At 41.7% G+C, this 23,819-nt stretch overlaps 2 protein-coding genes across 6 annotated transcripts in view; both read right to left on the bottom strand.

The window, feature by feature from the left end:
- On the bottom strand, positions 1-7,597 carry atf7b (activating transcription factor 7b). 3 transcript variants are annotated; one of them, XM_071919430.2, is made up of 12 exons: positions 7,526-7,597; positions 6,337-6,398; positions 5,755-5,851; positions 5,437-5,564; positions 5,129-5,254; positions 4,769-4,926; positions 4,547-4,643; positions 4,316-4,435; positions 3,706-3,855; positions 2,408-2,596; positions 2,203-2,308; positions 1-2,016 (listed from the first exon to the last, which is right to left on the bottom strand). In XM_071919430.2, the coding sequence occupies exons 2-12, from the start codon at positions 6,382-6,384 to the stop codon at positions 1,781-1,783; spliced, it is 1,455 nt and encodes a 484-aa protein (XP_071775531.1). In that variant the 5' UTR covers positions 6,385-6,398; positions 7,526-7,597; the 3' UTR covers positions 1-1,780. The 3 variants fall into 3 exon arrangements, with proteins under 3 accessions (XP_071775531.1, XP_071775532.1, XP_078139932.1); XM_078283806.1 differs by having other exon boundaries at positions 1,886-2,043; XM_071919431.2 differs by lacking the exon at positions 3,706-3,855.
- A 568-nt stretch (positions 7,598-8,165) lies between these two features.
- The window catches only part of larp4ab (La ribonucleoprotein 4Ab), a 17,689-nt gene continuing 2,035 nt past the window's right edge, over positions 8,166-23,819 (bottom strand). The window contains exons 2-15 of one of the 3 annotated variants that reach the window (XM_071919443.2): positions 22,423-22,561; positions 21,488-21,734; positions 20,820-20,956; positions 20,064-20,167; positions 18,896-19,006; positions 18,194-18,247; positions 15,956-16,168; positions 15,611-15,714; positions 15,091-15,324; positions 14,752-14,803; positions 14,498-14,662; positions 14,259-14,395; positions 13,957-14,152; positions 8,166-12,289 (exon numbers count right to left, since the gene is read on the bottom strand). In XM_071919443.2, the coding sequence (XP_071775544.1) occupies positions 11,912-12,289; positions 13,957-14,152; positions 14,259-14,395; positions 14,498-14,662; positions 14,752-14,803; positions 15,091-15,324; positions 15,611-15,714; positions 15,956-16,168; positions 18,194-18,247; positions 18,896-19,006; positions 20,064-20,167; positions 20,820-20,956; positions 21,488-21,734; positions 22,423-22,561 (2,271 nt within the window). In that variant the 3' untranslated portion in view covers positions 8,166-11,911. Of the gene's footprint in view, positions 12,290-13,956; positions 14,153-14,258; positions 14,396-14,497; positions 14,663-14,751; positions 14,804-15,090; positions 15,325-15,610; positions 15,715-15,955; positions 16,169-18,193; positions 18,248-18,895; positions 19,007-20,063; positions 20,168-20,819; positions 20,957-21,487; positions 21,735-22,422; positions 22,568-23,819 lie in introns of those variants that run through there. The other 2 variants (XM_071919442.2, XM_071919444.2) reach the window with 2 other exon arrangements.

Genomic DNA, 23,819 nt, shown 5'->3' with positions numbered 1-23,819 from the left:
TTAACCTTTTTTCCATTAACTTATTTTATTTTTTTGCCCGAGACAATTTATTCATTAGTTGAGACTATACACAAGTTAATTTTTACCCATCTTGAGGCCTCAATATTTGAGAAACTTCCTCCATTTAGGTATCTTCTATAGAGACAATTTTTCATGTGGAACTTAACCTCTGTTGAATACATAAAAGACATCTACTCTTTAACAAAATAAGGGGACATACTATCACATGATGAAAAAAAAAAAAAAAAAAAAAAGCCTAGCATGCCTACAGAGAAAAATAAACATTTTAAAACAGTGACATGTTATAAAAAAACACAACTTGACAAGGAAAAAATAAACATGATAGTCTTGAAAGCACAATGTGGTATAAAATAACAATCTGCATTTCAGAACTCAAATTTCAAAAGAAGCACCTTACACATGTAATAGGTATACTTCATGACACAAGACAGCTTTTCAAATGTTGGAAAGCACCCAAGACCTGGACATCCATAATTCTCTATAGATGTGCTCTAACCACCAATTTCATTCAAGAATATTCATCTTCACATTTTCTCTGGTCATCCAATATCTTTAGTTTTCAACTGAAATAGACCAAACCTCTCTCAGTGGCTGGGCTACACACGTCAGCTAAATGCAAGAGCATTGATATTCAATAGAAAAATATATTGCACTACTCTTTCCTCAACTGAAATGCCTGGGTAAATGATTTAAAAATCTATTACGTTTGATTATCATATAAAGGGTATCTAAAGCTAACCATTTCAAGTGTGTTACATTAGGACTGAGGATGGAATCCTTACATAACAAGGACAATTTTTGCATCAATCATTTGATGTTATAAAAACAGAAGAAAAGCAGATCAATAAAACCAGCAATAATATGACCAGACACGAACAAACAGTGGTATTCTTCAGCCTCCACTAATCCATGCAGTCAATAGGGTTTCATACATATAGTCTAGATGTACTGAGATCCCTTCCAAATGGGTTAAAACACATGGTAAAAAATAAAGGCCTAAGTTAGGCGCACTCTATAACAAAGGGGAAACAATGCGTACTGTCCCAAGACAAACGTATTAAACGTGTATTAGGGTGACTAAATCAACGTGTATATTGAGAAGTAACTTAAAAAAGGGAAATTTAGACAGTAGAGTGAAGAATAGTTTGCGAAGTAGCCAAAAAGGAACATTAGAGATAATTTCCAGGCTGCCTATTTCTGCAGTCAAGTTGCCCAATCCCAGTGTATCAGCCATTAAAACCTTTTCATACAGGCGGTAGATACAAGATACATTACTGCAAAATAGCCAGTCTTGAAAGTACCCAATCACACCGCAACCCAATGTGTGTGCCAGAGTTGGGCTGAAGCTGCATTTGAAGCACAAGTGAAATGAAAATAACTGTGTTCTGATGTAAGGATTTTTGATTCATACTTTTTCCCCCCAAATTCAAAAAACTTTTCCAACTGCTGTAACTGAAAAGGAATGACCCCAAACCCTGCAAGAGTTTCAGATGTGTTATTCATATGTACATACACAGAGTGACCAAGCTTCTCTGAACAGGGAGCTGTCAAAGGGTTGAGGGTTGATGGAGGCATTACGCCGTGTGTTCAGTGATTATCATTGGCTGCGAGGGGAGGAGGGCATCTTCGTCTGGGGTGGGGTGGGCAGGGGGGATGGGGGTCAATGTCAACAATGGGTAGGTCCCTCTCTCAAACACCTTGCACTAGTCCGGCCTCCAAAAAGCCATTCAAGTTCATACTGGCTACCTGCGCCAGCGCATCATCTGGGGGCCGGCTGTGACTGCGTAGCCATGACGACCCCTCCTGGCTGGCCCGCTCCCATTCCAGCCAAGACTGACATGGCCACAGCCTCTGCGGCACGGACACTCAGGCCATTGATGGTGGCCCCTGGGCTGGAGGCAGGGGCAGGGGGCGAAGGCCCGTGCTGGATGACTGCCGCTGGGGAGCCAATGGGCTCAGCGGAGGGCTCCCTGCTGGTTTCCTCTCCTCCTGCAGCTACAGACAGAGAGAGAAATATTCACCCTTAGAGAGGTGAGCGAGTAAAAAAAAAACATTAGATGGATGAGATGGAAGCTGGATCTTGAAAACAAACAAACAAAAAAACAAACAATTGAATTAAGTGATGAAATGCAAAAGAGACTTGTGAAGCTTGTTGGTCAGTCCATGATCTTTAATGGTTACCTAAGAAGGCAGCCTTCTTCTGCATGACAGTGACGGGGCAGTCTTTGTGGGCCAGGAGGAGCTGCTTCAGTTGGGTCACCTCATTCCTCAACAGGGTTACTTCATTCTGATGGTAATACAAAGCATACAATACACACGTCATTCCAACTGTGGCCGCGTTTAACTGGCTAACACACTCTAGAGCATCAGTGTATGGGAGACTCACGGTCAGGGAGACATTCATGTTGGCAAGGTCATCTGCCTTCTTCTCCAGGGAGCACACCCAGACCTTTCGTTTCTGCCTGCAGCGGGAGGCGGCCGCCCGATTTCTTTCCAGAAAACGCTGTCTCCGCTCGTCAGGGTCCATCTCCGAAGCTCGCCGCCGCCGGCCCCCTGTTGGCTGAGCAGGGGACACCTGGGGAATGAGAGGGAAAAAATTCTATATCGGTATGCGTATAGCAATACAGGAGAAGAATTGCCTGTGTCTGAACAGTTTCACAGTTGCATGCATATCCTGAGGTTAGGACCGATGTATGTTAAATAACAGAAACATCTTCCCAAAAAGAGGAAGAGCAACTCACTCTCCTTCAGTATTATATTTTTTCCCCACAGGCAGTAATGTTACACAGTCTGGCAGAGAAAGGTCTGAGTAAGTGCTGTAGCGGTATACGCCATTTTCAGAAACGCCCTTCCTCTCTTATGTGGAATGGGCAACCTTAATGGTGGGGGAGAAAAATCGAATGTGATCACTCTGTGGGGGCTGGAAGGTGTGTGTATGAACATGCACTATTCACATATGACACCCACATATATCACCTTTAATAGTGTAATACGCATGTAATAAACAAACTACCTAATGAGGGGTAAGTATACATAAGTTTAGAACAGAAGAAAATCCAAAGGCATCAGTCTTTCACATTTTCTGCATTACAGTGTCAAATTGATGAGCATCCATGACTAAAACATTGAATATACCACTCAACTATTATTCATTTTAAAAAATAAAGTGTTCAGAATATTTGCAGTATATTAGTTAACTTTGGCGGCGTCTACTGATTAGGCTGATAAAGAGTCCAAAAGTAAAGTGCTGTAAATTGATGTGGCAAATTATACAATAATCATTAAGACATTCTAAAGAGCTTGGTTAATTTTCAGAAAATCTGTAGGAGTATGGTAACATGAGTTGTGATGGCAATATATGCAGCAAACAGTGAATATTAAATCAAGAGAAATTGCCAACATAGATTTAAAGAGTCCAAAGCACCTCATGAAACTGTGACTACATGGTCCTGTCCTACCTGCGGTGGTGGCTGGATGTAAGAGTGTGTGGGCTGGACCCCGCCTGCCAGTCTCCATCTCTGCCTTCTCTTCTCTACACTCTCCCAACATGTAGGATCCATGTCATTGTATACAATCATGTTTGTATTATGAGATTTAACCATTTCAAAGGTTTCCAGGACACTATGGACATTTCCCCTGTACAGTTTCTGTCTGATCTTAGTTATCTGGATCTATGAGTGTTACCTGTGGTTGGGCAGGTGAGGGTGCGTCAGAGTTATGAGTGGGTTGCTGGCTCTGTTCGTGTCTCTGGGGCACAGCGGGGATAGACCCTGCCCCCCCTCCTGCCCCATTCTGAGCTCCTGGGCCCTGCTGAGTTAGCGCAGCTTTCAGCCGCTACAAGAACACACAGGCAACACTCATGTCAAGGTAGGTCATTTACTGTTATGCTCACAAGACTTTGTCTTGGAGAGTAACGTTTCTCAGACAGTCAAAGAGAGCCGTTAAAAATGGGGTGTCTGCAGGTTTCATCAAGTGTAATACAAGACATTTTGAGACCTTTTCGGTGCTTGTTAGAATGAAATATTAGAATAGTTTCACAAGTGAAATAAATGTGAAAATAAAACCAACAGTAAACCTATCACAATTTAGATGTGCATGACTGGGCCAATGTTTCACTGGAAAAACAGCACACCAAGAAACTAAAAGTGAATTAGACTTAAAATGTTCCATTTTACTCTGTTCAATACCTTCTAAGGCCCTGAGTTTATATAATACAATTTAAGACATTTTGAGACGTTTTCAGGACCTGCAGTCACCCTGTAAAAGGATGCCAGTGAGACTGTGGTCCTCTTACCATCTTGGTCTCAGAGTGCAAACTATACCCAGACGGGGAGGAGGACCCACTGCTGGCCCCACCAACTGGAGGGCCTGGAATCCCAGGGATGTTGGGCACTGTGTTCATCGGCCTTGCAAGCTACACATTGCAGATAGGCATACAGAGAAAAAACATACAATTAAGTATAAAGAATCTTTAAAAGTAAGTAATTAACAGGTATTTTTACAAGTTTTTAAAACCACTACTTACAGATATGACTGAGGGCATCTGCACGGGGCTGGGGAGGAGAGGGACTGTCTGTCCATTTGGAAGGTGCATTACCAGCGGGTACGCGCATGTCGGAGAGCTGTTGACAAGATGAGGTCTTGTAAATGGCTGCTCCTCCATTCTCTACCCATGGACAAAATACAGACTGAAGCCAATGAACATACAGAAATGCAAATAACTGCAGGTGCACAGCGCACAATTTACCCCAGTTGTCTGTTTGAGGGTGGCGCTTGTGTGATGACAGATGTTGGAGAGGGCAGAGTTGGGTGCAGGGGGTCATAGCCAAGGTGAAGTGGCAGAGAACCCGGACGCACAATGGTTGGTGTGGGGGCAGAGCTTGGCACAGGCTTTGGGGGAATCTCCTGTTGACAAATCAAATGACAAATTTATTTTCCTGTTGACAAATTTATTTTGTCCGCCTCAAATGAAAAATAATCATCAGTGCCCAGCAGTTCCTTTTGTCTTGTGCAAATCATGTTACGAATATATCTTGATGAAAAGTCAATCTGTGTATTTGACCACATGAACGCCCGGTCCATGCCCATTTCTACATTGGCCTCTCACCCTTGGCTCTTTGCTGCTGTCTGACATGCTGGAGGTGGAGTCTGGACTTTCTGGAGGAGAGGAATCAACTTCCAAAGGTCCCTCATCCTCATCCTTGACTTCAGACGGTGTCTGTAAAGGTACAGCCTTAGGGGCACAAAATAGAGAGGAGAGAATATTAATCTAGCAATGACCAGGAGTCCTTGTTTGTCATCTAATATATCAAACTGTCTAATGTTGATAACATTTTGCATCTGCATCTGTCTGATAATCCAAGGAAACCATTTGTGTGACATTAATTAAAAGTGCAAATTAATCTTTATTTTCACCGAGTGTTTGGTCCTCTGGTCATCTTCGTGTGCTTTGCGGAACTCCTGCTCAAAGGAGCTGGCCAGCTCACTGAACAGCCCAACCTCCTCACAGTTCTTCAGGAAACGTGTGGGTGTAGGGGTCTGGTCTGACAGAAGCAGACATTACTTTAGCTAAGAGGGTTATGGGACAGAAATATCTCATTTCCAAGATGCATGATGAACAGTTACAGTAAAATTTTAATACAGAGCTGTGAGAGCTTTATTGCTCTTCAGCCCAATCAACAGCTTGATTTAAAAAAACAAAAACAAATTTGAGTACACGGTAATGGCATTAACCTGCGATGATAACAGAGTCTGTTCTGGCAGGACCAAATTTCAGGGTCATTTCATGCTTGTGTTTGTGGACTGATAGATGGTCTTCATTGGTAAATCTCTGCAAAAAAATTAACACAATATGATACAGAAGGCATAGCGTTCCATCAAACTTGGTAATATTCAAGATCAATGAATGCAGATACATGAATACTTTACTATAGACCTGTGTCCACCAATTACCACTTTCTAGCTGCTACCACTCAACAGAACCTTGGGGTAGCAGTAGTGGGTTTTGTGGATTGACCATTTTCCAAATTCAGCCCTTGTGAGCTTAATGATAAACACCTGCTCAGCTCTCTGTGCTGTCAACAGCTTGTGTTTGGCCATTGTACTTCTGTGATATCTGTGCAATAGCCAAACGGTATTATCATTCGTAACCGCTCATTTGAATTTGACTTTAGGCCTGCGCATAGTATGGTAGAGGCTAGGATGTATTTTAGAATCCTTGGCTGTATGATAAGTGATGAGATGTGAAATGAGAGAGTAAGAAAATAAATTAGTTATACAGATATGCATATAAATTCATGAGTTGAGAGACCATACCTGCCCACATCCAGGGGCAGTACATACAAAAGGTCGATCATCCCCCATCTCAGACAAATATCCTGCAAAATAAAGCAAAAAGCAGAGCAACTTGTTCATCAGCCTTTTTCATAATGGCATAAGGAAGCGTTCAAAAAGAAATGGCTGATGTTGACGTTATCAACACACAATCTAGGCTTCTGTAATACGTAGAAAAAGGTTGACAGGGCCACTAGATATGTTTTGCTGTTAGTGATTTAGACGTTAGATTATTGACGAAGACTGCCCAACACCAATTGGCTAACCAGACAACTCAAGACAAATCACTGCGTATAAGGTCAGATAGCTAGCTTATGTGTGTAACAGCAGCATCAGCCTACATAACATGAAGGTTGTGCACCTGTTGGGAACACCAGCCTGTATTCATGTCATCAACTGAATGTGCTCATCTGTTACACAGTCCCTGGAAACGAATATGCTATTGACAAGTGGTTAGCTGGCAAACAGGCCGCAGCACAGGAGTGTCGGTACAGCTTTACGTTAGGTTGGGACTCTGTCGGGGATCATCAGGGACTCAACAGTAGCGAGAGGGCGACAGAGCCAAGTCAGCTAGCAAGCAATCTACTGTTAGCTATCACCAAGTTATTACACAATAAGTTAGCTAGCTAGCTATGAGCGTTGATTAAGTCCCTTGGCTATGTAGCTAGCTAGGTGGCTTGGGTTACCGACTGTGGATAATTTAAATGCCATTTCTGTGGTTAGCTTTGATTTGGTCACATCAGAGATGGGCCTCAAGCTAATGTTATCTAACGCGAGCTAACGTTAGTGCTAGCAACGCTAAAATCATATTTCAAATTCTGACAACCAGGTTATCATTACAAACGTGGCTCCTAAAATCTCGAGAACTAATATTACGGATAACAGAAGGCCAAATACGCCTTGTAAGGCGAAAAGATTCACTGGGGCTGACCAGCAATCACAACACAGCTAGCCACCCGAAGCTGAGTTAGCTAGCTAGCTATGCCTTTGGGTTCACACTAACAGGTCCGCCAAGTTAGTTAGCAAGCTAACGCGAAAGAAAGCTGTGTTCATATAAACCAGGTCACGGTAGTATCATAACATGGCATGCTCTAGGTCCTCTGATAAAATGTATTTCGACAGATAGCTTCTACATTGGAAGTTAAATGGTCCGAAATGTTAACAAACTCACCCAACGTTTAACCAGCCACTTCTCTCCCCTTCTCCCTACTCCGGACGGTGGTGCTGCCTGTTTGGGCCGTTGTTGACACTCAGCCACTTTCATTACTGAAATACCGCGAGATGTGAAACTTGCCAGTGTCTTATGTAACAAGATTGCTGTGGGAAAAACGTCAACATCTAGACTCCAAATCCCTTGATGTTAAACTCTAATTTTAGATTCTCTTTCTGACTTTGCATCAACATATCACCTTCACTGCACACCTATGTGACCACAGGTTTGTGCTGTCAGTGTCACAAATCAGTGACACCACCTGCACAATCTTACATTCTAGGCTATTTGCTTGCAACAATTACATAATATGTGAATGATATTTTTACGGATGGTTTACACACCAGATGTCATGTCAAATCCGTGACAAATCCTCTCTAGAGCTACTGCACCGTTGCAGGACTGATCCAGGCTAACACTGCCTATGTCAGTGTCCCCAGTTTAGATAAACGTTAATCCACAAACCCCGACTCCAAGGTTTCTGTAGCATTCACTGATTCAGATTTACACTCCCTTGCATCAGATGCAATAAACATGTTGCTGTGACCAGCTCTTCCTTTTATAGATGTGTTAACTTTAAAAAGAAAAGAGACAGTTTAAAAATAAATCTTTATTTTCATACATCAGGCTCAGTGATACAATATTCACTAAACAATAAACCAGTGTGTAATTTGCTGACATCGCAATCCCAGGTTTGCTTTCCATAATTGAAAGCAGGATTCTGATATCATAGGTCTGAAATTGCATTGGCAAGCTAACAAACTGTATTATACACAAATGACAATGGACACACGTGCATGCACGCACACGCACACACAGCTCCACTTAAACCAGCACAGGCTCACGGTTGCAACTAGAACAAACCTCCAAGATCTCTAGTGTGGACTGGGGTCTAGTGTTGTCAAGAGTGTCACAACCTGATCATGCTGTAGGTCCAAGGCCAACAAACCAGCCTTGTTCAGTGTGACAAAGAATTGATGTGTGCAGTATTCTTTCACTCTCTTTATAATGAAGTTAAACACTGTGATAAGGCACTGGAATTTTGGTTTGGCCTAATATTTTCATGTAATCTTTGAGGGAGAATCAATAGAAGCAAACTCATTCTCTCTTACACATATATATATACACACACACACACACACACACACACACACACACACACACATATTTGCACACTCATACAACACATATAGGGCCAGTAAAAAGACAATTCAACTACTGAGCACAAGACGTTAAGTACACTGCATCAAAGTCCCTGTGAGCACAAGACTCAAAACACTAATCTAAAGGTGGAATAAAAAAAGCTCGTTTTCTTTTCCCACCCAGGAAATCTGTATCTCTAACACTTCTCTCATCTCTGTTGATCATTTCCACCTGCACCACTACAAAGACAATTTATTCAGAAGAAATAAAAACACTAAAATTAAACATACTGTAGCATGAGTTCAGCAAACCTGTTGAACATCTTTCCATTTTGTGACTGAAATGGTTTTACAATTTCCACAATGATTAAGATCCTTGAAATCAAATGTTAGTGCATTTCAATTCACACCACTAGCCATGAGTGGCTGTAGAGATCAAAATACGGCCCAGTGAGTACATAAAAGTCTACCACCAACTCTCATTTCTCAGATCAATATACACCCCTTTTTACAAACGTTACAGGGACACAAATAGAAAACACAATGAAGTAAAAGAAAACAATTTTGTATATAAACACTATTTAAGCTCTTAAAAACAGTGTACTACAGCAGGAAAATAAGAGAAAATACACAAACAACCCAGATCAAAAATAAACCTGTTATGTGTTAATGAAAATGCTACTATATAAGGACATTCAAAATCAGCCTCAAAAGTGGTTTTACCTCAAAGAGGACTACATTCATCTGAAGCCTCAGGCGTCCAATCAAAAGACGGTGTAAGCAATCAATTTCACCAAATCAAGTGAATTCGCTGGCTACAGCATCACCCATCGAACAGCTACTTCACTCCAGAGGAAACCAGAGCTTTCAGTATCCTTTTGGCCATCATAAAACTCCTGTATGACCAGGGTCAACCAAGTCAAAATGTAACAAAGAGCATCCCTCTAGTATGGAATAGGATATTGGTACTGACAACAATACATCTACAAAGGTTGGTCCATCTTTAAGGGAAGTCAAAAAAAACAAAAACCTGCTGACCTTTTCAACCACGATGGATCCTTAGAACCTAAATATCCCCATTGCACATAATAAGGACACTCTTTTCTTCTACACATTTTGGTTATTCCCTTTTCCTTCTGAGCCTCCTTTTGTGCCCACTTTTAACATCACAAATCAAAACAGAAAATATTAAGATTTAAAAAAAATAAAAATAAAAATACCTTCACAGGTAAATAACCTGACCTTTAAATAACCTGTTAACCATTTTCCCATCCCATCCAGAGATAAACTTCTCTGCACATCATACTTGAATCAAACTGTGAGTCAACTGACACTGTTGACAGCATTTCTGTCAAGCCCCGTTTACTCAACAGGTACAGACACCCACATTATCAAGGGGCTCCGGTTCACATTAGATTGAATCATTTACTTTAGGTATATGGTCAGGAAATTAAAGCATTTGCAATCAGACCAAGTATCCAGAACAATACTTAATACTTTACCTTCCATTCATTATTCAACACAGACCTAAATTAGACCTAAATTATGTGTGCAAGCTTGAAAAAGTGGATACCAATGATGGCAATAGTAGTTTATCTGATAACACTCAAAGGGGATGACAACAAGTAAGTTAGAAAATGAAAATCAAATGACAAAGTTACTTCCAAGTAGTAGAAAGCTAAAAACAGGAAATAAATACATGGTATAATTTAGTCTAAACCACAAATGAGAAAACTATTGAACAGAGTGGATGTCACACTTCTCCTCGCTACAGCTCTGCACCTACCACATCAAACCTCTCTTACTTTCTGCTTGACCCATTAATCACTGGACAAATGAGCCAATGCTTGAAGACACCAAACCAACTAATCCACAAAGTAAATTCCAGATGACACTTCTATCGAGTGAGGGAAAAGCTCAAATATTTAGAACAAATTCAGCCATCAGCAGGAGTAAGGAGAAATGCAAAGACGCTTGACAGATGTCACAAGACCAAATGTGGCTCGAGCTCTGTCCGGACGGGATTAGTATTGCAGGACAATGTTGGTAATGTAATTTAATACACTGCATGTCAGTGATTTTAATGAACAATCCAGACAGCATTGTGCATTACTTTATTACTCCCTTAAATTACTGACGGCACGTATCTTTGCTGTCAGACTCCAGAATACGTTTACCACGCAACGCATTTGCAATTTATGAGTCACATACCATCGATCAGGACGGTACTAGCATTGACAGATGTGGGAGTTTGCTAAACAACAGTAGGTTATTTGCCTGGCAACCATTATTCCCGTAGGGACGCACGATCTGTAATAATCACAAAGAACATTGATCCGCAGGATTGATTACTGAATCACTCCGGTAAAAACTACATTAACAGACCTCCTCCTCTAGTAATGCTACTGCCGGCCAGACAGGTTGAACCTACTGCCAGGAAGAATGAAGGATTATTATGATTATGTAATGTGATCTCATTCCATGACTTACTATTCACTAGTGTCACTTTCAGAACAATAGCCCCCAGTCTCATATTTCTTCACTGTAACATTGCTGCTCGGTATCAACACTTCATCCTTCCCTAGTTAAAATCAAACATCCCACTGTTTCCACTATTCTGCCTTGGACTCATTGTCTTCCAATTCATGAATAATCATGTCCCGGGTTTCAATGCATAACAAATTGGATGGAAAAGTCAGAGTAATCACATTCAATCAAAATGATAAACAATTCAGAAAATACAAATGTCCCTTGTCATGTTGCATATTGACAAGCCTTGCTAAACGCTAGACTATTTTTAGCTGTACACAGATACAAGGCATTACAGTACACATTTGTTCTCCCGAGCCCAAAACCCCACCTCACACACACACACACACACACACACACACACACACACACACACACACACACACACACACACACACACACACAACATAGATTTAGTTTCTTGGTGGAGGCGTCCTCTCGACAATACCATGGTGATGTTACTTTTAAGCATTCAGCAAGTTCATTTTTAACCCCCCAAAGTAATTCTGTGACATGAGACTGTATGTTCCCAGTTCTTCCGAAAATGATTTACACTTGCAGTCTTTTAGAACATACAGTATGTCCAATAATATATATTCATCTCTATATACATATATACTTACATATATATTTGTGTTTGTTTCTGTGTTAGTTCATGGTCTAACTGTTCCTTTAACTATTTTGGTGATCTGGGGGGAATGTTCTGTTCCTTCCCACTGCGCCTGGCTCCCCGCTGTGGGGAAAACCGTTGGCCAGCAGCCGGGCCTCTCTGATGCTCCCGGATCTTCAGCCCTGCACCTCCGGCTCTGGCTGGGCCGTTCCCCCCGCGGTAGGAGCCCAGGGGTTCACGAGGGGGCCGGCTGTCTCCAGGTTTCTCTGGTCTGTCAATAGTGTGGCTGGAGGACGACACAGGATCCTCCACCTTGTTGACCCCGAGCTCTCGCAGAGGTTGGCTGGCTGAGCAGGCAGGCGGGGTGGGAGAGGGCGTCGGTGCTGGTGGTGGGTCCTTGGCTGGCCGCTGGCACACCTCTGCATAGCTGAGCTTCCTTGGCTCCTGGTTTGAGAATAATGGGTGGAAAGTAAAGATTACGGAGAAGTAAAATAAATGATCAAAAACCACAACGAAATCCACCACATGAAGAGTAAATACGAATGTCTAGGCCATTTGAAGATCATACGATCCAACACGGTAAACTAGCCCATCAACAACTCCTCAACCATTAGATAAGCCTGAAATTCTGTTCTACGATTTATTGTTGATCTGTTAGATTTAGTTAGGCTCATTCTCTGTAAAGTCATTTGAGACTTGCTTGTGATAAAGGGCTATATAAATAAATAAACTTGAATATAACTTTATGAACTAAACTTCAGGGCAGCAGAGTGGTGTAGTGAATAGGGAGACTGGACTTAAACTGTAGGACCTCGGATCAAGCAGCTGCCCTGCTCAAGTGTCCTTGAGCATGACACTGAATCCCTACCAGCTCCAGCAGTGCCATTCTGTAGCCCAGTCGACCCCGTGCTTTGACCTCCCTGGTGGGGGTTGGCAAGCAAAAAGAATTTCCCCATAAAGATCAGTACAGTATCAGATTACTATACAAGTATTTTTCACACCCACTATACAAAGCCCTGAAAAGGACCTTAGTGTGGGGGTAGCTGAACACACAAGCTGTTCTTTCTGTTTCAGGGCCTGAACAAGCAGACATTGGTTGTTTCTATGACATCCAGAAGCTGAGATACAAAAAAAGCACTACATTAACAAATCTCTGACCAAAAAAAACAAGTCTAATTTGAAATGTAGAACTTGAACAATAACTTTGCCCAATACAGTATTTTGAAGTTATTGTAAAATATACACTCCAGAAGGCGGAAAATTTCCACATCAACATTTTGGGATGGGCAACATGCCTGAGGTGTCAGATTTTCTCTGTTCTCTCCCTACAGAGTTATAAGGCTTCTCGAAGTTATAAGGCTTCAAAAATGTGAAATCTCGCAGTTTTCATGTCAAATTTGATCAAAATTTTACGACCAGGGGTATTTTTTGTCAAAAAGGAAAATGCCTACATTGTCAGACTTGAGATATCTTATTTAGAAGTGGTGTAAAATGTGTAGTTCACCTAGTAGCGCCATCTGTTGTTGGCTCATATATGTAATAGAAATGTTTGAGACCTTTCCAGAACAGTGTGCCCCATGCATCTAACATCTTTCTTTGTACAGTTATGAGGCCACAAAAGTGACCTAAGATCAAAGTTTGAGGGGGATTTTCTCAGTAGTGGAGCCACCTAGAGGCCTGGATGGACATGTTTCTCCCCAGGTTGAGCACTTTCCAATGATGCATTTGGTTTGGTCTTGACAAAGTGTAGTTTTCATGTCTTTTGCAGGCCAAGGCTATGATGCCTTTACAGAACTACTAGAGCCGTTGACTAAGGACAGATTTTATGTTGTCATTTACATTATTTTGTCCATACCCTATAGATTTGATACCCAAGGGTAATGGTAGACATGGTTATGTTCAGACTACTTCTATATCAGAAGATTTCATTTTTAAAACAAGCCTCCATGTAATTTGCTATGATACACTTACATGCACTAAAGATTTAAAAAATAAATGAAGTCTGAAGGGGGTCTTGGAATGATTTATATTTTTAAGATCCACAGGGAGCTATGAGCAGGCAAAACGTTTGTGTACTAGGTGGTACTTCTGTTGAGGAAGGAAGGTCTTACCAATCCTGAGGTGGGAGTTGGGGCCGACGGGGCCGACGGGGTAGGTGTTGCTGTGGAAACAGACTGGCTGCAGGTGGGTTTGGTGGTGGGGGCAGGCTCTGAAGCTGGTGAAGACACAGCCTGTGTAGATGAGGAGATTATCCCCTTTGGAACAGAAGGCTCAGCTTTATCCACTTTCTTTACCTGATGAGAAACACTGAATCGACACAGGAAAAAAAAGGACATGTCATTTCATACGTACATTCCCCATGCTCTCCCCAGACTTACGTAGATTTATTAGTTAGAAGCAAAGTATAGGCTACCTTGGGACTGGTGGCGCCACTATCAGCGGTGTCCTGGGAGTAGGTTTAGCAGCTGTGGTCACGGAAACAGGCGTGCTCACAGCATTTTCTGGGACGTTTGTAGGACGGGTCTCATTGTTAACTTCTTTGTTCACTGACTGAAATTGCCAAGATTTGAAGATATGCAGTTATGGGACTTAAATGCTGCTAACATTAGTATCCCAAGTAAGAGGGAACATAGAGTGCAAGACATTGTTTACCTTGTCGATCACCTTCAGGCCACGCACCACATCAGAAAGGCGCATTTCTGGCACAGGTTCTCCCTGCGTACTGACCACACACCCGGGCAATGGAGGGAAGTTGGAGGTTGCCAGGTCAAACTTTGGTGGAGGTGGTACCCTGACCTCAGCCAGAGGGATGGGTCTCTGCAAATTTTTATTTCAGCAAAGTCAAACATGGCATTGGCAAAAAACAAAAGGAGGAAAGGAGATGGGAAAAGGGGAAATGTGCTGACCGTTGTACGCTCATCCTCTCTCCTCCTTCTCAAGCCTCTGTAGCTACCTCTCCTAAAAAAGATAGGACAGACAATTTACATAGGTGAGTAACAAGGTGAAGCCTGTTTTCAAATTTGGCTTGCATTGCTCTGGGATAGATTTGAAAGCCAACAACAGGAATTGAGACGATACAGCTTTGGAGACGAGTTTGAGAGATGGACAGAAAGTAACAGAAAGAAGAACAAAGGCTGAATGACAATCAATGACCTTATCCCACAATACATATGTCTCTCCTCTATGTGCATGGGTCTGTCACAAACAGCTGGGTAATGTTAATACAGAGGACAAAGTTCACTCACCTGCCCCGTCCAGCCATGCTCAGATCTCCGTTGGGTATGGTGGCCTGTGGAAGGGTGTCTTTGAGGTTGAAGGAAGGGGTGTTGACTGGCTCTGAGGTGGTACCAATTAGAGTCCCTGATGTCTGCGGGGGCTGAGGGCTCGAGGGACCAGACAGGCCATCCGTCAGGGTCCCAGGGGCCCCGGAGGGAGAAGGAGGCACATCGCCAGGCCTGGGGTGGCTCTTCACATGGTTTCTGGGCGCACACACACAAAAGCTAACCATTTTCAATACTACTAAATGTCAGCTTCACCATGAATACACAGATTTTAATATTCTATAGTTGTGAAGCTATGATTAGCTGATAAAACAATGAGAAAATGTCAATATTTAGATGGTAGATGTAAAGCTTGTGACATTATCAGCTACAGCATCATGCATGATAAAATGTGCACCAAATCTTGTGTTTCATCAAAGAAACACAAAGTAAATCAAGATTGGGACTACTACTGTAAACATGTGTAGCAATCGACTTGACCTACCGGCTCCTGTTGAAGGGTCGCCCTAGGCTCATGGGGCTTGAGTCTCCTTTGTAGGTCCCAGTGCCGCTGTAACCATTCACAAATCCACTGTTAGGGAATGGTGCCTGGATGTCAGAATGGCAGAGGAGAGTTCAATTACACAATGTACTCCAGAAAAAACAAAAAAACAACATAATTGAGCCATCATACATTGACAATGGACATAGCTATGACCAGCTGGATCAGTAATGACAGGCCTATTTTAAAGCCCATTTAAAGTTGCCCCCTAATACACACAGGGATTATTCTGAACAACCCCTGAAACAGGCCATGCACCCAGTTGAAACGGCACTTCCAGGTTCTCACCAGTGGTGTCTCAAAGTAAGGCATGAGCGACTGGTTCCAGGAGGGGGGCACCAGTGGGTATACAGGGTACTGCTGCTGTGGGCTGTACATCTGCTGCATGTAGAGCGGGGAGCCATACTGGGGCTGTGGCTGGGAATGCTGATTGTACACGTTGGAGTCCACACTGCGGTAGCCGTTCTTGGCGAAGAACGTGTTAATGGCCTTAATGCGAGCCTGGAGGGAGAATGAAGAAAAGGAGAGAATTTGAGTGAGTCTGTTAAGAGTGATGGTGTTATGCCATGGCAGCACCTAGGATGAGTTATGTTGGGCTAGGGTCCGTCCGTACTCCTTTAGTCCCCTCAGATCTCATAATCTCACGGTCATTAGGCCATAGAACACTGCAATGACTAGAGAGGGGGGTAGGGGTTGGGGGGGTGGGGCTGGGGGTAAAGATGAGGATGAACAGAGGAGGTAAGAGGAGAAGGAAGACTAGAGGTAGAGAGAGATCTAGAAATGAAAACTCCTCCCAGCCAGCCACAGTGCACATGGGTCCTTCCAAGCGCGATACTGATCATCACTGGGGATTAGGCAGGACTGCGAACACAGACCAACTCACAGCAGGGTCAAGAGTGCGACATTTTGGTCCCATTTTTGGACTTTTTGACCAAAAATTATATCTAGGCACATTAGCACAACTAACAAATACAGTATTACCCATCCCTGCTCTTTTTCCCCCTCATCATTGTATATTGCCTTAATTTATTAATTGTTCATCCCAGGAGTGTGTTTTAGAGAGAGAGAGAGAGAGAGAGAGAGAGAGAGAGAGAGAGAGAGAGAGAGAGAGAGAGAGAGAGAGAGAGAGAGAGAGAGAGAGAGAGAGAGAGAGAGAGAGAGAGAGAGAGAGAGAGAGAGAGAGAGAGAGCTCTAATGCAAGGCTTTGCTCCTGTGTAATGTAGGGGCCGCAATCGTTCGGAATATTGTTTTATGTTACTGAGCTTAGTATTAATTTAACAGATAGTAGCCTCACCATTTTCTGATTCTCTCCACCTTTGCCATTCTTCTAATGAAGTTCCTTCCTCCCTTGCAATGTTACAAACTGACCCTCCCACAAAAAAAGTAGCAAAAAATGCACAAATTTAGACTAACTTTTATCAAGCAACCAGTTAGTCCTTGGTGGTTAAGACAACACTTCCATCACGTGCCTGCAGCTGCTTCACAGTAAAAGCCTTCCAGTGCTGCCTCGTTGCTTCACACATTTAGTTATATTCCCAGTATTTTTTGGTCCCATTTTGTTTTATTGTGTAACAGAAAAAATTTGAATCAGTATTACTCACTTGATTTATACAGTGATAAAGCAACCCGCGAAGAAAAAGAACTGCATTCTGCATTTTAATTGCATTAACTGCATTTTAATTGCATTAACTGCATTTTTATTTTATATGGTAAAAGATGTACTGCTCCTATAAGCCCTATTTATTTATTTTCAGTACAGTCAAGCCTGTCAAAGGCAGCCAATTTGGTTTAGGAATTAAGGCTGACGAGGTCAAATCAAAGTCCATATAAAAAAGGCTGCATTAGCTACCTCAATCGCTAAGGTCAATGTTACATTTTGATAACATGAGCAGTCAAACTGTCTGGAGATATGGGTGGCAAATGTTCCACCTATATTCCCACAGGAACAGAAACTGCTGGATTCACTCCTTCCTTATCAACCCCCTACATGCAAACAGTCCCAAGGTCACTCCTCTATGGCTACAGATTAGCCAAACACTCCCAGTCTAGCTTACAAGGTACTGAAGTGACAGCTGACAGCACAGCAGTCTTGAGCAACACAAGGCGACACAAAGGCTCCATACCAGAGTCTAAATTAGGAAAATCGAGCGCTAAGGTGGCTGGGAATACTTCAGTAATCAAACAGGGAAAAAAACATTCTGGTCATATTTTATCTGTGCCTAAATTGGGCAAAAAAAACACCAACATTTAGCACAAGGAAAATATTTATCAAACATTTCAATTAAAGTACGTTTGCTCATATGTACAAATATTCACGATAACTTCACGCCTGCCTAGTTCACTTAACCATAAGCATATCTTGAGTCAAGGAGCCATAATAGAAGCAGTAATCAAATGTATCAATCATTGGGATCTGAATTGAAACAATAATAACCAATAATCCAAGCTGAAATGGGCATTTCATTCAGTAGCCATACTGAATAAAGTCAATCACTAGTCTTTATGTATTTCGGTGTGTGAACTCACCATGATTGGTTTTCCCTGGAACATTTTCACTTCTTCTCTTAGGTATCTGTAAGCCTGAGGAGAGAAGAGGAGAACCAAATACTACTGAGATATGTGTGATTCCTCTTTCAAATAAAAAAACAACAACTTTATGACAGAACCACTTCCCCCACTCTCACTGCCAGAAAAGCACTGTGTTGTTCATACCTGCAAAACTGGGATAACAAGTGCAATACAATGCACCCTAACTGTAAGCTAGTGACTGACTCTTAATAGTGTCACATGATTACAATGCAGTAACAAGTTGCTAAATTTCTTGATAATACCAACAATAATTATTTTTTAAAACCATGTTCCTGATTCTAACCATAAAAAGTGAACAGAACATTGCAATCAAGGGTTAGCAAATGCAAGTCTTAACCCCCACCAAGGTCATGTGGAAGTCACCCCTGCTGGTTAAAAAAAAACATCCTAGGGGCAGCAGTGCAAATGACAGCCATAGCCAATGAGCAGTCTTTATGTCAGTGTGTCATACTGGTAGAAAATGTATGAAATGTCATGATAGTAATCAAACAAAAAGCTGCTAGCACATGTAATTACATGTCATGACAGCTTATTAGCCAACTTAATCAGAAAATGACACTGAAGTAACAAATATTATTCCACACCCGAATAGTTATTTCCATAATACTAAGGAATGCAGTTATGAATGAGGAGCAATACCTGTTGTGCATCCATATCCGATTGGAATGTTATGTACCAGTTGCTGTTGTGCGCAAATTCAACACTTATCACTTTTGGACAGTTTTCACTCTTAAAAAGAGCCTCCACTTCCTGTGAAAAAGACACAAAACACCCATTACACCTTTCGGCCACAAACAAGTACAGAGCATAGGCAACTTTTCCCTGCAGACTGTGTGATTCTAAGCCGTCTATGAGCCATGACACAACCACCACATCAAATAATTACCTTCGCCAACTGAGCTGGAGGAGGATCATGTTTTCACCCCTTTTCATCTTTTTGTCTATTAGCATGTTATGAATCAATTTGCACAAAACTTTGTGGAAAGGTTGGTCATGGGGCAAGGAAGAAGTGATTAACTTTTCAAAGCGATTGGCCAAACGAGGGCGTGGTGGTGGGCGTGGCTTCTCACAAAAGGTGAACAACTTCCGACTGGATTCACGTAATACTACCAAACTATGTGGCCTATCAGCAGACATAAGAAGAGGCAAACCCTCCATTATTGGCCCAATCAAACAACATTGGGGCAATAATGGAGGGTTTGCCTATTCTCATGTCTGCTGATATTGGGGCACTGGAGAGCTCATTTCCAGTTTAGACATAACCGGCCTGCCAATTTTCCAAAACTTGGTACAGTAGTAGAAGGGCAGACCTAAGGGCCACTGAACAAATATAATACCGACTGGCCATATGTGTTACGATAATCAGTTAAAATGTTTAAAAGTGGCTAGAATTTAACAGGCATGTCTCACGTCCCGTTTTCAGGTCCAGACATGAAAATGTTTGTGCATTTCCTGATGTGAAACAAGTTGGTAATGGGGCATGAAAGAAATTATTAACTTTTGGTGAAAGTCCAACATGTGGTACTGCCATATATTGACAAATAGCGTTGGCGGCGGTATGCGCTCTGCTGAGTACCATTTAGTTCACCAAATTTTTAACATCAGAAGTGCAGTGTGACAGGACCTGTGAGCCACTGTCCATGACTGACCTCTTGTAAAAGGACACCTTTGTCTGACCAGAAGGTAAACACGCAGCATGCAGATTAAACAGTGTAAAGGGGAGTCTTTCTGGTTTATAAGACGCAGAGCGAGACAGCTGAAAGTTGTGTAGGATTGTGCCCGACTTGCAGTGCACGGCTGTCTGTACCTCGACCGGTGTAGTCTCTGGCACCTCTCTCAGAATAATGATGCAGCGTTTGTGATTTGGCCGAACCTTCTCCCCCGTCTCATCAACTTGCACCATGGGAGAGGCTGTAACAACAAAAGCACATACCTGAACATAAATCCTGACCATTTTTGTGGATTCTTTTCCCCATCTGGACAAACTATGTTGAACTTGAGGGCCCCTCATACACCTGTACTTACATAATACATACAGCAAGTTTATCTTACATTTTGTTTTATCAAGAGTTTACTGATAACTATGAGCACAGAGTGTTGATAAGTGTTTAAAATGCTGGCATGCTTCTCCTTTTGATCTTATCAACACAACCAAACCCTGCTAAAACGACTTCCACAAAAACATTTGAACGGCACAACAGTTAATGACAGTTAATACTTGGTCACATATTTCTTAAGAATGTTATTAAGAAAGGCTTGACTTCTGTCTACCTTAATCAAAAGCTTAGCAAACACTTTCAGAAAGAAAAGGACAAATAACAGTCCATCTAGGTGCACACACACTCAGACAAACAATACTTCACACAGCCCCACTCCACTTACAAAGGGTATTTAAATAGGCAATTTTTTTTGTATTACAAATTAGTCAAATAATGTTTTACTATTTTTATCCCCAGGGCCTCCGTATTTTTTGTAATCTAATCTTACACAATGATTCTGTTTTGTCAGCCAATCTTCATGCAATTTACACAAATACAAGAAAACATAGGACCCCAGGATTTACCTCGCAGAACGTCCAGAATAAGGTCCATGTCAGTGGTGAGGGTTTTGATGTCCTCCATGCAAGCAATGGTCCAGATGGGAACAAACTGATCACTGTCCATCTGGGATATCAGGTACAGGTCCTTAGATAGGTTCTCTCTGCAAACACCCAAAAGGACAGGGTGTCAATGTGTGACTCATTGCGTACAATGTCTTTGCTCTTTAACTCTTCCACTAGGGATGCCACTTTAAAGACGTAATTTTGAATATTGGCATCTTCCAACAAAAGAGCTCAATAATGGAAAACAAGATTTGAGATATGGCATCCCTCCATCCGTAATACACCCTCTGCTTCAGACCATTACTATTAAATTTCCAAGTGCAATTTTCTCTCAATGTTTCCCAGTTGTTCAACAAATCAGATGCACAGACAATTTTTATTTCACCGATGCACACAACACCATTGTGATGAGTGTATTGCAGAACACACGGCACTGAGAAAGCAGCTTGTTCTACGCAGTAAAGTAGAAAATTCCATCAAGACGGTAAAACAATGATTCATTCTTGAAGCTGCAAACTCTTTGCAAACTACATTAGCGTTGATATGGAACTTGGGCTGTGGGATGGGCATGAAAAAATGAAGGGCATGCCATCATCTCTATGCACCCTATCCACTGCTTCACCACTCACCTGGAAAAGCAGAACTCCAGTTGTTTCTTCAAAGACTCCCTCAGGCTCTCCTCAGACAGCGGCTGCTCCTTAGACACATCACCATCTGCAGCTGACCCACTCAGTGAGTCAAAGTGGGGGTACCCCAACTCAGGGGGATCAATGCCATTCAAGATGCCCTCTGCCGGCACAGGGGCGCAGCCATCAGTGCTGTCTGGATATTCTGTGCTGTAGCCCTTACCCCCAGAAGAGGGAGCCTCTGAGTAACCTGTGATAGAAGAGGCAAGCAGGAACTAAATGGTTGTGAAATGACTGTCAGGGTTGGCATCTAAAGTTATATGCAATATCCTTGCATAAGAGTTGCCCAAGAGTTATGATGATTTCACCTATCTCACTTATCCTTCCATTGTGAAGGGTTAGAAAACAAAATTGAAATTCTATGCTCCACACTGCTCACATCTGTTTGTAACTAGACAGTAACGACACTTTTTATTTGTTGGCTGTGAAACATTGACCAAGATTCAGATATAATGCATGAGTGCATTACCCTAGTCGACGGTCTGTTCAGACTCAACAGTCTGGATTTTCTAAGATTAGCCAAGTTGAGATGTTTAAAGGGCGGAGAGCATTGGAGCTGTGTCAACAACTGATGGGAAAAGTGATGCATTTTATTATGTTATTGTTTGGAATTCTAAATTAGCGTTGGTGCCATGTATATCCAAAAGATAACATTGTAACGATTTTACAGCATTGTTCATTTTTCTCTTCAAAAATCAAACATGCTACTACAGTTGATAATGCTAAAGACCTATGAAAGGCATGACATCAAACCCTGCAGATTTGGTAGAGATTCATGAAACATTTACATGGATAGGAGATAGAGATAGTCAACTACCTTCATTATAAATGTCAAGGGCTAGATAAACTTTGGCACACTGAGCTGACTGAGCACCCACCTTCAGTCATCTCAGCAGAAGAGGGGGAGGTGTGAAGCCAAGGGGAACCCTCTGTCCCCTCTGGGATGTCATTCTGGTGGGCAGGGATCTCCTGCCACACTTTGGCATTGGGGTTCAGGCCTGCTCCCTTTGTGGTGACCTGCATGATTAACAGAAAACACAAAGGATATCAATGCATTTACCTCTATAGCATATACTGCACGTTGCAGAAGACACTTAAAAATAGAATGATTAGAGCAGGAAATCTGTGAGCTTTCAGGGTTTTCCTGTCTTTTAGAAAGGCTTAGTTTGTAACACCGCCAGTAGTGTGGGTTATGCATGGGGATAAGAGTTTAGAGCACATAAAACTCTGTATCCTAGAATGCTGGAAAGTACCATTCAGAAGTAAAAGACGCTTTTGAAATAATACTCTAAATAAATAAAATATAGGCCATAGTATGCTTAGATTAAGGCCTAAGTGGGCAGAAATTTTATTTTGGGTGGTCGCTAGGGCTGAACGATTTTGAAAAAATATCTAATTGCGATTATTTTGACTGATATTTCAATTGCGATATGATTTGCGATATCAGAGGGAACTATAATTTTTACATCATTATTCTCATTTTCATTGAAAAACATATTAAAATGATTATGGTGTGATTTTTGCGGGGATCTGTACCAAACAAAGATGTTTTCTTAAGTCTGTAGAATATGATGTGTAGGCCAGGACATCTCTGCAGCACGACAATATTTAATTTAAAATGGCATTTTGACACACATTTCGCCTTTAACAAATATTGCGCCTCCTGCGATTTGAAAATTGCAGTAGGCCATATTGCGATTTCGATAAAATTTCGATTAATTGTTCAGCCCTAGTGGTCGCATAATAAATAAGTAATAAGAATGTAATAAGAAAAACCCTAAACAAAGTGTCTGAAGTGAAGTGTAATATTTAAACAATGAAATCTCAGTTCTGTAGAACAATAAACTTTAAATGGAAATAGTTTACAACTGTAAAATAAGACAAAAGAAAACATTACTGAATAAACAGGGCTCTGAATGACTGACTCCAGCATGCTTTCCATGACCGCAGGTAACGTTGACGTTTAAAATAGTCAAGCCTTTCAACGGGATTAACTGATTAGTATCAGTCACTCAAAACAAAGTCTAGAGAGCTGTTCGAACCAAGAACAAGTTCTGCACAACTGAAATGACTTACATGAAATTAAGTCTTACTATATGCTCTGTTTCACAGAATTACTTTTCTTCATGGTTTCCCTTTTTTTTATACACATACAACAAATGTAGTATAATATTTAAAGAAGAATCGTTAGGAGGGAAAAAAAAAAATCACTGTCCAATAGTCAAGCCATATGACCAACATGCAGTTACTAAATAATGGATGTGGTGTGAAAGCA

The sequence above is a fragment of the Centroberyx gerrardi genome, chromosome 5 (assembly GCF_048128805.1).
Source record: "Centroberyx gerrardi isolate f3 chromosome 5, fCenGer3.hap1.cur.20231027, whole genome shotgun sequence".
NCBI lineage: Eukaryota > Metazoa > Chordata > Actinopteri > Beryciformes > Berycidae > Centroberyx > Centroberyx gerrardi.
Note: the sequence above shows the minus strand (reverse complement) of the source record. Positions and strands in the feature narration are given on the sequence as shown.